We start from the raw sequence: 12,601 nt of genomic DNA, 5'->3' as shown, positions 1-12,601 counted from the left end.
ATCCACCTGTCTGTGATGAGAGCCTCATGTGTGCTATGTAACAGTTCAGAAGTGCCAAACTGACTGCCATCCAGAATTGCATCATGTCCAGATACAGAGCCTAGTAAGATGTTGTGTTTAATGCCACACTGGCAGCACAACAGGTTAGGGACTGTACAAAAATGACTGGGGTTGGGAGGGGGGCTGAACCACGTTTCATGCTCTAAAACTGCAAGACCCTTCCCTCAATTTTTATTTGTTGATGCCCTTTTTACCTAAGATCTTAGAAAAAGCTGTCTCTAATAAACAGATTTCTTTTATGAACAGCAATCAAATTTCTAAAAAAATTCAATCAGCACCACCGATGTTTCTTATTTTATGTCCAAAAATTTCCTGCAATTAAATGACTCTGAATCAGAAATATACATATATGTATATATATATATATATATATATATAATTACCCCCACCAGTCCCAACGCTAGCAGCATTAACAATCTTTCTTCTAGTCTGGGTGTCTTCTCTAATAATGTAAAAAGGCAGCCTAGTTGTTACTTTTGATGCTGACCTTTGATGCTTAGGTGACAGAATTGGCGCAGTCCTGCTATGCCCAACCAAGACATTTGGCTAAGATCAGGTAATTCTTTTTTTTTGCAGTTTTAAAAAAAAGTCTTGCATGCTTTTATCTCCTCTAGAGCGGACTATAGCACCACACCTTTCTCAGGTATCAGCAGGAGAAACATCCAAAGACAAAGACAAAACGCTGCTGCTAGTCTTTAAACTCGTACTGAGAGAAGTGAGTACATCACATCAATTCTTGCTGCTCTTCACTGGTTACCTGTGAGTTTTGAAATTGATTTTAAGATTTTACTGCTTGTTTTTAAAGCCTTGAATCATCAGGCTCCTGCCTGTATCTGTGATCTGCTAGCTCCCTATCCTCATTGCTGCTTGAGATCATCCAGCAAGGCCCTACTAATGGTTCCAAAATTGACTTGTCACAAAAGGGACTGGACCTGGCTTTGCTTTGCCGGCCCCTCATCTGTGGAACTCCCTGCTTGGATTTACTATAACTATTTAAACTATATATCCTCTTTATATCTTGTACAAGTTCTACTTTTTTTTATTGTAAAGCACTTTGCAATTCTGTGCTATAAAGGTGCTATAAACATTAAGTTATTATTATTACTATTATCATCGAATAGTTGTTAGTTGCAGCCTTAAATAATATAATAGTTGTATAAGTATAAATATTGGAAAAAAGACCCTCATATGGTCTCCCTAAGAAGGCAGACTACCCTCCCTTTGGAAAGAACCAAACAAACATTCCTTCTGCTTTTTACAGCTCCTCTAATAATTTTTGTACAGTCCCTTAGTGTTAAGGGTTAGACCAGGCCTCCTGGCATGAGAGCCAGTGCAAGTTATAAGAGAACACTACCCCATGACAGAAAAAGTCTCCAGTAATGAATGATCATGCAAAGGCCCTGATCTCTAATCTGAAGAGCGCACACAAACAAAGATTACTGACCCTCCCTCTGAGCATAATAAACTCAAGGGAAAGAGGGAAAATGACGAGGTCATCATCCCTAATCCAAATAAGGGTATTTGAAAGATCAACAGGGGGAGTTAATTTACTCCCTTTACTTTCAATACTGCAGAAAGTAGAAAAGCTTTTAATTTAGAGTGTTTGTTTTGTGCACTCCATTCTATGGATTTTATATATTTCATTAACGAGTTACAACCACCATGTCTTCCTCTGAACCCAAGAGACTTTACTCATCTCTTTAAGTTCCTTACTAGTTTCCACACCTCAAATGGTGAGTCAAAAATATTTTTCAAAGATATTTTAATGTCATCAGAGCATACTGACAGGACTACCTTTGGCAAACTGTCCTCAGACTCCAACAGAATGATTGGGGTTAGATCGAGAATGGCCAAAGTGTGTTATTTGTGCTCTGCACCACCAGAGAAATCAATGCAGCTGCAGGGCTAAGGCCAGAGAAGCCCATTGTGGGATTTAGGTAGAGTCCAATCAATCTCTCTCTGCCTCTATCTCTCCCTCTCTGCTCGCCTCTCTGTCTTTCCTTACCTGTGTGTCTGCAGGGGTTCACCAGAGACTGCAGAATCTGTAAACTGCTACAACCTTGCTCTTCTGAAGTTTCTCCTGCACCTTTAGATTTGGGCTGAAACTTTACACTCATACCGCATTTGTCTTGTCAGGGCTAATACTGATTTATACCTGCTTGCATCAGTGCACTCAAAGAGCAATGTAATGATCAGAAAGCAGCACATTGCTCTTTTGTTCCCATTCACGCTGCTTACTTGCATCATTATAAAACAGACATAAATAATGTGATAAAGTATATTTCACATGGGAAATGTAAAGTAAGCAGTGAATAGTTAGCAGTGTTGGCAGCAGGAGGAGGAGTTTCAGTTTCAGGGTTTTAAACGGAGACAGAAGACTGATGATCAGTGTCTGTACTGTACCTGATAGGCTCCTGGTCCTCCTTGTTCTCTTTACTGTGGATGATCTTTATCCCACTTTTCCTGGCCCGCGGACACCCTGAGAGACTGCAGATAAATGACAGTGTTACAAAGTGTGTGTGTGTGTGTGTGTGTGTGTGTGTGTGAGAGAGAGAGAGAGAGAGAGAGACACAGAGAGATGGGAAGAAAAGTAGAAGCAAAGCAAAGTTTACATAAGGTCAATTTAGGATGTATGCGAGACAGAGAAGAGAGAGAATAAAGAGGAAAAGGGGGGGGGGGTTCATGTGTGCAGAGTGTGTGTGTTGTACCTTCTGTGTGAGGCGTAGTTGCCAGTGATATGTCCCGAACCATCGCACCCTGGTGTCGGGCACCTGGGGCAGAAAACACAAAAAAGGGCTCAGGGCCTACAGCAAAAGTTCAGCATCTTGAGGATAATTTACCCCATGTGGTGCATATAATTTATAGCTTCTACGGTTGTTGTTATTATGCCCATTGCCTACTGAATGTGACAACACAGATGCAAACATTTGCTTCACTATGGTTATAATTAGAGTGCAAGATACTCTATGATAACTGGTAGCAGTCCTGTGTCATGCGCGCCGGGCTAGGACAGACAGGGATTACTGTGCTATATATCAGCCACTCGTCTTTTAATAGCGATACGACATTGCCATAAAACAAACAAACATCTCACAATTACAAAATGTGAGGAATGTGTATCCCTAACGCTATTTTTATTTATGTGTTTGAAGACGGTTAGTTTAAAAACTTTTTTTTCTTCAGATCAAACAAAAAAGTGTTCTGTGTATGGATTGTTTTATGTCAAATCAGACTTTTCCAATATACTGCTGAGGGGCTGGAGGCTATATAATGTATTTGGCTATATTCGTATATATACTGAATTGAACAACTATGGCAGGCAACTCAGGTATTATCCATGCTAGGAATTTTGGCACCAGCAAGACATTGGAGACTGTCCACCCCCAAAATGACGACATAGGTCATTTGTCGAAGCAGCTTACTACAACCTATTACATTTATTGCTAAGTGGCGACCTCTAGTGGCCATGGTAATTATTCTGGAAGCAAAGACGGAAGTCAGGTGACATAGTGTACAGAGCCACAATAAGGAGGAGATTGGGCTGGATGGATGGGTCAAACACACACAGGACATTGTCTCGGGAGACTGGTGTTTTTGTCACATGTGAACCCAAAAGTCAATTTCTATACACAATTTAGCTAATCTTATGATACGTATGTTGCCCAAATAACTTAAGTTATGTAACAGACCTACTTATTGTAACCAAAACCATGAGCTTTTCCTAAACCTAACCAACTAGTTTTGTTGATTAAACTTAACTGAGTAGATTTGGTGTCCATGTGTTTAAAACTGTAGCCATCTTATATGTGGTTTTAAAAGTCACTGGCAAATGACCTATTCTGTCATTTATATATGAAGATGTGTTAATCTCCTGCCACCTGTAGGGACAATAATTTAGGAAACGCTCCCATGGGTTGTTTTACAAGGTAGGAACAAAGGACCAATGTGGCTGAATGGGTTGAAGGACTTGTTGGATATAAAGCACATTTGCTCCCTGTTCATTGTCGGTTGTCTTTTCCTAAACGATTCGACATTAAATTAACTCAACGGTTTAAATTTTAACCCCTCAAAAATGTGATTATGAGGTTCTCAGGGGGTTTTAGGTGTAAGTACGGGGCTCTGAGATCCCCTGACTCAACACATTTCACACGCAGGTTTTTGATTGATACATTATATAAGAATAAGGCAATTTTAAAATATTTTTCTTAAAGTCTTTTAGCATGAAAAGAAACTATGTGTTAGTCTACTTTGACCTCCCTACCTGCCTGTGGCACTCCTGTTGGTTCCTACCAAAAACATAAAACTTTAAAACTGGCCATAAATATATTAAAAAAGCTAAAAGAATCTGCTACAGCTGAGCACTGTAGTTTTTTAGCAAACCGGAATGAATTTGTTGGGGACTATTTTCAGCTGCGAATTAATCCACAATTAATGTGGATTCGGGGATGGTGTATGTTGGATTGAGTAAAAATAAACTACAGTGTGTGTTCATGGTAATAAAGGAACATGTCACCCAGTGCAACAGTGTGGCTCACTGATGTGTTTTTATTAGTGTTTGGACAACAGTGGAGCTCTATGGCACAGAGGAATAAGCTATTTATACTGTTGTGTTGGATACTAAGAATATTTGTTAAAAGGATCGATGCATTGTTGGTTTGGGTCTTTTTAAGGGATTTGTTGACAACATAAATATACGGAATATTACCAGGCTTGAAATAGTTTTCCTTAAAAAGCAGTGAAATACAGCTCCATGGCTCCATATATGAGCAGCCCATCGTCTCTATCCATACTGTGCTTTTCATTCCCGCTTTACTAACACTAATAAGATTGACCTTGGCAGAATGAGCAAGACATACAAATCATACAAATATGAGTGAATCATCTCACGCCTTACTTGAGCTCTTGCGCGTTGTTGGCCAGCATACTTCGAATGCTTTTATCAGCTAAAGGACAACCTGAGAGACTGAAAAATACACCAGTGGAACATTAGTTACACCAGAATGACAAGTCACCCCCAACCACTGTAACACAAAATAATCTCTCAGACCACACTCGTCTCTACACTCAGACATACACAAACACATGCATACATAAAACATCAACCAGGAAATGCAAAAAAGCCATGATGCAAGTGCAGGGAGTTGATTTAATTAAGTTAACCCTCTGAGTATTTGTATTTGTAACAACAAGGAAGTCTTGTTTTGGTGCACTGTGTGTTCAAACAGGACTGAGTGAATTAAAATGAAGACATGGGGTTGTTTCCAAAGACTAGTTGGAATCGTGAGCTTTTTCAGGGGAAATCTTATGTACTTGCAGCCATGTGCAGCCTCCGCACTGATATCATTCAGCCCTTGCAGACTCACCTCACACGGCAACACTCAACAATTCTGCTTAAGTCTTCTTACTGTGAATGGTAAATGCTTAGTCTGCATTGCACTGTTGGAAGGGCCTGGAGGACTGAATAACATCAGCTTAGAAGGCTTTACACCCGGCCCATTGAGAAATAATTTTATCCCAGGGTTCAGCTTAAAAATTAGCATGTATCCAATCTTTAATTAAATTAGTCTCTTTATTTCATGATACCCTTGTTTCAGGATGTCAAGTTGCCAATAGTCAAAGGGCTAACAAATAAGAGAGAAAGAGAGACATTCTGCCTACAGGTGTTTGACAGCATAGTCGAGGTAAGCTGAAAACAATAAAGAGAAATAGACTTAGAATCCACCAGGAGAAAAGGAAGTCACACCTTCGATGTGAGGCGAAATTGCTCGTCAAGTGACCACTTCCATCACACCCCGGTGTGGGACATCTGCCACCGGAAAAATAGATAGATTTATAAGCCCAAAGGGAAGGAGAAGAAAATGTGAAAATTACAGAAAAAAGGGGGTTGTTTCTGATTTTCTTTTTTTTTTCATTGTTGGTTTTCATTGTTTCCAGTTTAGCTTCACTGTCTGTGATTAATATTGTGACTGCTGAGATACAGCTACACTTGATATGGCATAATACTGACAACTAGTGTTGTGTCTTATAAAGATAAAGCATCAAAGGAGAGAAAACTGCAGTGAAGGCATCAGTAGAAGCTACCACCTCTGAGATCAGTGTGGACAAATGGATAAAGATGTAAATAAAAGTCATATAGCAAAGCTGGCAGCACAGGATGGGGAAGGGAGAGAGAAAGGTTGTCTGAGGTCAACTGGAGCAAAGAGAGGGATGAAAACAAAAGAAAAGAATAAAGTGAGGGGGGGAAAGCAGAGCATGAGTTGGGAAAGGCAAGTGGGGTGAGGTGGATAGGGGGAACACTGGGGCGTTAGTGAGAGTAGGGGGGCTCTTACGTTATCAGGTCCTTCTTACTCTCCTTGCACTGGACATACTTGGGTTTGGGGCTGGGCATGTTCACATCTGTGGTGTAGGAGCGGTCCTCCAGCAGGTCATGGAAGGGGTCCAGATCATCCGGCTGAGATTGGGTGAGAGCCGAGGGAAGGGAGGAGAAAAAGGGGAGGAGGGAGACAGGCAAGGAAAGGGGAAAAAGAGAGATGAAGACAGACAAACTAAACACTGACTCTAGACAGTGCCATTGGTGATTTGAATTTAATCACCAGGCCCATTTGTTTTGGACAGGAAGAGACCTCTGCAGTTACTTCGGCTCCCAGTAAAAACCTCCTGAATGTTTGGATCTTAAGTTATAAGAGAAAAAAGGCAAGTACAGATTAGCAGGTGCTGGACAAGTGACCCGTCTCCGACATGCCGAACAGCTTCAGAGAACGTCTGATTCGTAATGTGAAACTGCTTTATTCGTTTTTTTTATTGGTTTCAATCACTGGGTTTGTTTGTTTTGGAGAGTAGGAGATCTCGGATAATTCGGCTCACGGTAATAGCCAGGCTCAAGCTGGGCCATTGCGTTTTCGTGTCGGCCACTGTAGTTCTCCTACACGCAATCTGCAATCTCACTGCTAGATGCCACTAAATCCTGCAAACTGGACATTTAAAACTAGGAAAATACTTACAATATTCAAGATCTAAGACAATATCCAGTCTCATCTCACAATGATATATTGCCCAGCCGTACATTTTATTTACTGGCACGTCATGATGAAAACTCCTATCTTCCAGTTGTCTGTCTTTTTCCTCACACACACACACACACACAAAACACACGCACACCTGTCAGACCATAGAGTCTTATCAATTTGAATGCTAATGGTTGAGCCTGTGTGACAATTGAGCCTCACCTGTCAGTCTAACAGAGCTGAAAAATAGAATCTCTGGGAGGAAATAATCACTCAGTGCCAAATGAACAGTGTGTGTGTGTGTGTGTGTGTGTGTGTGTGTGTGTGTGTGTGCATGTGTGTGCATGTGTGTGCGAGCTCATTTGTGGGTTTGCACATGTTCATAGAGTATTCCTGTGTGCGTGCGAGAACAGAACATTCAGGGAGTTGGCTCGTTCTTTACTCGCAATGCACCAGTCAGTCACAAGATGGCACTGCGGTGTAGTGTCAGACCGCTGTTGGCTGTGTTATGTGGGGCTGTGCTTTGTCTGCAGTGCATGCAGCCAGGGCACGACGGCTGTTGATGCAAATCCTCTTTCCTTTCTTCCATGCTCACAGTGTATGTACAGTAATGCCCATAAAGAGACAGGTCCAGATACAGCCCAACCAAATTATCCGGCGCTCAAGCTGTCTCGGAGTGCGTGATGCTGGGTCAGCCAGTGAGCTTCTCCAATTAAAGGGAGCGCAGGCTGAGAGGCAGACAGGAAGGAGAGCGACACATGCATACATACAGAGATGCAGAAAGTAGGCTAGGGATGGAACTTGCATATACACGCGGACACACTCCCAAAGAGACATGGGTACACACGCTCATATGAATATTCACATCTCACACACACACACCAAAAACAGAGGCGCATGTACTGCACATGCATGCGCCTGTACACACACACACCGACAGGCGCACCCAGCAGTGGTGCATTGATTTCCAGCAGTTCTTTGATGAGATGAGCTATTCCGATTCCCTCCCAAGGTGCTACTTTGCATAATTCATTTTGGAGAAGAGCGAAATGTAAAAACAGAAAGCCAGCATGCGGGGAGCATGATACAAACAGAGCAGATACCTCTGTGCATGGCAATGCTGACATCAATTAACATGCAGATTCATTAGGTTTCCCTCAAAAATCCCTAATATGACTTTCTAATGATTCCAAACAGTGAGTAAGACAGGGAGGTAAGGAACCTAGAAGACAATCAGGCGGCAATGCAAATGTTTGACTTGGAGACACTGTGTTGAATCAATGGCTCGGAGGGAAATAATTTGGGCTGAGACACATTGAACAGACAGTAGAAGTAACGCATGCCAACTGTACTGTCTATCAGCTTCCAAAACCACAAACTATCATATACTTGTGCTTTATAATCATCATCAACATCACAACTCTCTCTTTTATTCTTCTCTTCATCACACGTCATCATTTCTGTCTCGATCCTGGTATCGTCCTGAACATCTTGAAGGAAATTGAATATGTGATGGAATATTCGGAGGCAGAGAGGATAGCAGCCTTATGTAACCCAGTTGTCAGAATAAAGGTTGGCATTATACATTTCTGCAAAGGGATATGTTACATTTGCACCTATTATGTAGCAGATACATTGAAACTTAATGTTCCAACAACACTGGTTAATGTGTAGGTTTGTTAAGCCAGAAAAAACACTTGGTTATCATTTGGAAAAGATCACGTTTTTGCTTAAAATACCTGGTTTTAGGGAGCAAAATGCTGTCAGGAAAAGGAGCCATGTTTCAGCAAAAAACGACAGTTCTTTGTGCCACTATTCCTGCTGGAAACACAGCGATGGGTCGCTACAAAACACCCACGTTTGGTGCCGAAAAAGCTGCTGGAAACACAGCAATGGGTTGTTAGAAACGGCCACATATGGGAGCCATTAAGCCACTGGAAAACAGCCACAGGTTGCTAAAAACCACTCACGTTTGGGGGCTAAAAAAAACACTGGAAACACAGCGACGGGTCACCAAAAAACACCCACATTAGATGTCTAAAAAGCATAAAAAAATTGACTCCTTAAAAAACAACTGGTTTTGTTGGTTTTAAACAGCTTTCTGCAGTGCTCTGCAGCCTGGCAGGTGTCTTGCCTATGTTACACCCTATCCACCATCCTCTCCACCGCCGCATGACAAAATCAGCTCATATACTTCGTCACTTTAGAAACGCTGGTATATGTTTGACGTATACAAATGTAACAGTCATGGTTTGTAGAAACGTACAACGCCAACATTTTCTTGTGGCGACTAGGTTGCTTTAAAGGTTAAAAATCTGTATCTGTATGAATAACAAAGATGACACACTGTGTTATGCTTTATATAGCACACTTTATAATACTTTTAAGGTGACTCAACCTTGACAGGCTACATTTAAAAGATACTGAGTGTTTAAGTTCAGCCAGCAATCTACCCTTCTTCCTGAAAAAGTGATACATGGCATACACATGTATATATCTGGCCACAACCAGACATCAGTGGTCAAATGAATTTTCAAGCATTGTCCTTGTAATTTTCTCCTTTACCTCTTTCTCGTCCTCGTCTATGTGTTTGATCTTGGTGTAGTCTACAGGCAGGTCCCAGCAGTCAGCAGCGTCCCCCATGCCGTAGCAGCGGGAGCCCAGCAGGGCAGCTTGCCTCTGGGGGGACATGGGCTCTAGAGGTGTGAGCACCGAGTCCCCTCCGCCGCCACTGCACAGACGCTTGCTCATACTCAGGTCCAACGTACCGTTCTCATCAACATCTAGACCGGGGCTCTGGAAAGTGGATGTGGTTTTTGTGCATGCATACGTGTGTGTGGGGTAAAGTCAGTGTATGTGGAGGAGATGGGTGTGTGTATGTGTTGCGTGTTTTCAGTGAGATGATTATGAGGAAGGGTAAAAGGATGCACAGAACATAAGGAGGCAGGGATGGAGAGAAGGGGATAAAAGAGAGTGAGAGTTTCTGAATTAAATAGCAGTCAAACATATCCATATTCTCGGATCAGAGCTGGGCAAAACAGTAGCTGAATACATGGTGAATACTAAAGAAGTACATGAAAAGTGCTTGAATTTTCTGCTCCTCCAGTGATGTGCTCACTTTTGAAGTTTTCAGATTTCTGGAAAGATGGATCAAGAACACCTGCAGTTCAAATACCTGAAACAATATTCCAATTTATTATTTTTTTGCCCAAGTCTGTCTTGGATGAAATATTAGACACTTGCAGCGTACAGTAGCAATGAAGTGTGACGCTCATAAGAGGGTTAAAAGAAGAAGAGGTCATCAGTGCTCAAGGACGAGTGCATCCCTCTGTGAACCCCTCCTTTTTCTCTTTCTCTCTTTCCTTCCATCCCGCTATGGTCTCTACTGTGTTCTGTGCAGTCAGAAGGGTGCGTGTGCATGACTTTGTGTTGTATGTGTGTGTGTGTGTGTGAGCCTAATGTGAGTGGACATCACAGGGGGGCAGGCCGGGGCTGAGGGTTAGGGGTGGGGTTGAGAGCAGTGATGAGCAGCGGTGGCTGGAACTAGACTGCTGCAATCCCAAAAATAGAGGCAGAACTATACTGTGTTCTGGAACAAAGTGGGCCACATCCAACAAGACTGACTGCTCACCAAAGCATCCACTTTGCCTTCAGGGTTTAGTTTGTATCTATACATCGAAGCACACATGCCTTTACTTTAATCTACATTTGAAACATACTGTACAGTATATACCAAAAAAGTCCCACTCCCGTGAGGCTTATGTTTTGGCAGGCATGTGTTTGTGTCCTTGCTCTCATTAACATCCCTCTCCCTGACTCCCTTCTCTCATCTCCCCCTCTCCTCTTCATCCTCCTTCCTCCCTTTCACAAGTAGGAAAGCCTGCGCTAATGTTGATTCCGGCCGACAGTGTCCCTAGGGGTGGATTCTCCTGGTGTCTGAAGCCAAAACCTCTGTGACGCACACTGACTCAAACACACGGGGTGATAGATTTGAGACTGGGCTTGAATACTGCAAGAACTGTGGCTGAACTGAGGACTTAAAAATAGTAGGGAAAAAAAGGGGCCGAAAAACACTATTACCGCTGGGTCATTAGTCTGTGGAGAAAAATATCTCACCATGAATAATAAAAGGCACTATAAAAAAAAGTTGGATATCATGAAAGACAAACACAGAGATGATGGGGTGTTAAATACAAAGGCTGTTCATTATGAGGCTTAGCAGACACAGCACAAGCTGAGCTTTTACAATAGCACCTGTCTACACAACTGTCAGCTGACATTATTCCATGATGTAGGTGTCTGCTTCTATCAAGCACACACTCACTGTTTAAACTCGAGTAAAAGTTCAACTGCAGGTTTGGCTAGGAGATGGGAAAAGAGAGAGAAGGAGGCAGGTGATGAGTAAAGGGCTGTAAGAACAATAGAAACAGTCTGTGTAAAATAAAGGTCAAGTTGCTGAGGAGTAGATCCGATGCCTCATCGTGTCCTTGTGAATATGCTCAGCCCTCTCCTTATCAGCCATTGTATTGTATGTCACCGTCCAATTAACATGACCCACCCCTTCATATCGCATTAACAAGGATGATGTGTGAGAATGCACCCCACCTCCTTCATTAGTGACCACTCCTTTCTCGCTCTGGCCCTCCTGTTACCCCTGACCTCTGTTGCCATGGAGATGCTGGGAGGAAGAGGGCCAGAGCGTGAGAGGTCACTTGCTTATTCTCGCCACATTACTTCTGCCCACCTATTCCAGGTCTTAAAATAAAACCAGCATCATGTCCTGTTCTCCTCTCTGGCCTTTTCTTTACTCCGTTGAACCTTTCTCTCACTGTGCTCACCATCTCTTTCCTCCTCTTTATCGTTGAAAAATTTTGTTTTGTTTTTATTTTTTAAGAGACAGTTCACCCTAAAATCAAAAATACGTATTTCTCCAATTACCTGTAGTGCTATTTATCAATCTAGATTGTTCTAGTGTGAGTTGCCGAGTGTTGGAGGTATCAGCCGTAAAGATGTCTCCCTTCTCTCCAATACAATGGAGCTAGATGGCACTTGGCTTGTGGTGCTCAAAGTGCCCAAAAAATACATTTGAAAAACTCAACATCAATGTCTCTTTCCAGAAATCATGACCAGGTTACTCAAGAAAATCCACAGACCTTGTAAGCAGTGTCATGAAGGAACTATTTTCTGTCTACCAAACTACACTTGCCAACCGTATCACCCAACACATTCTCAGTCCGACCTTGTCACATATCAATGTTTGGTCATGGACCTTCCATGTCCGGACACAACGTGAAAGATACCCTTGTTGCATTGGTTGTTGACATTCTGGGACACCGTGTCAAGTTGTGCCTGTTTCATGCATTGTCTTTTTTCAAAATAATTCCACTTCGTCAGTACAACAACACGAATTGACGTTTTTTTTCCCCTCCAACAACTAACGCAAAGTGGTTGGGTTTAGGAAAAAAGAACAGGGTTTGGCTTTAGAATCTTATGGGACGCTCTCTTGGGTGAAGGTTGGTGTTTGTTGGACCCATCCA

The 12,601-nt window shown here is 42.3% G+C and overlaps 1 protein-coding gene across 1 annotated transcript in view; it reads right to left on the bottom strand.

The window, feature by feature from the left end:
* The window catches only part of LOC126401427 (myelin transcription factor 1-like protein), a 123,419-nt gene that overhangs the window by 8,923 nt on the left and 101,895 nt on the right, over window positions 1-12,601 (bottom strand). Inside the window, exons 12-16 of the mRNA XM_050062668.1 lie at window positions 9,630-9,860; window positions 6,390-6,511; window positions 4,955-5,023; window positions 2,769-2,831; window positions 2,464-2,547 (exon numbers count right to left, since the gene is read on the bottom strand). Coding sequence (XP_049918625.1) covers window positions 2,464-2,547; window positions 2,769-2,831; window positions 4,955-5,023; window positions 6,390-6,511; window positions 9,630-9,860 — 569 coding nt within the window. The remainder of the gene's footprint in view (window positions 1-2,463; window positions 2,548-2,768; window positions 2,832-4,954; window positions 5,024-6,389; window positions 6,512-9,629; window positions 9,861-12,601) is intronic.

Source organism: Epinephelus moara, chromosome 14 (genome assembly GCF_006386435.1).
Source record: "Epinephelus moara isolate mb chromosome 14, YSFRI_EMoa_1.0, whole genome shotgun sequence".
NCBI lineage: Eukaryota > Metazoa > Chordata > Actinopteri > Perciformes > Serranidae > Epinephelus > Epinephelus moara.
The sequence above is the reverse complement of the archived record's forward strand: the minus strand, read 5'-3'. Positions and strand labels throughout refer to the sequence as shown.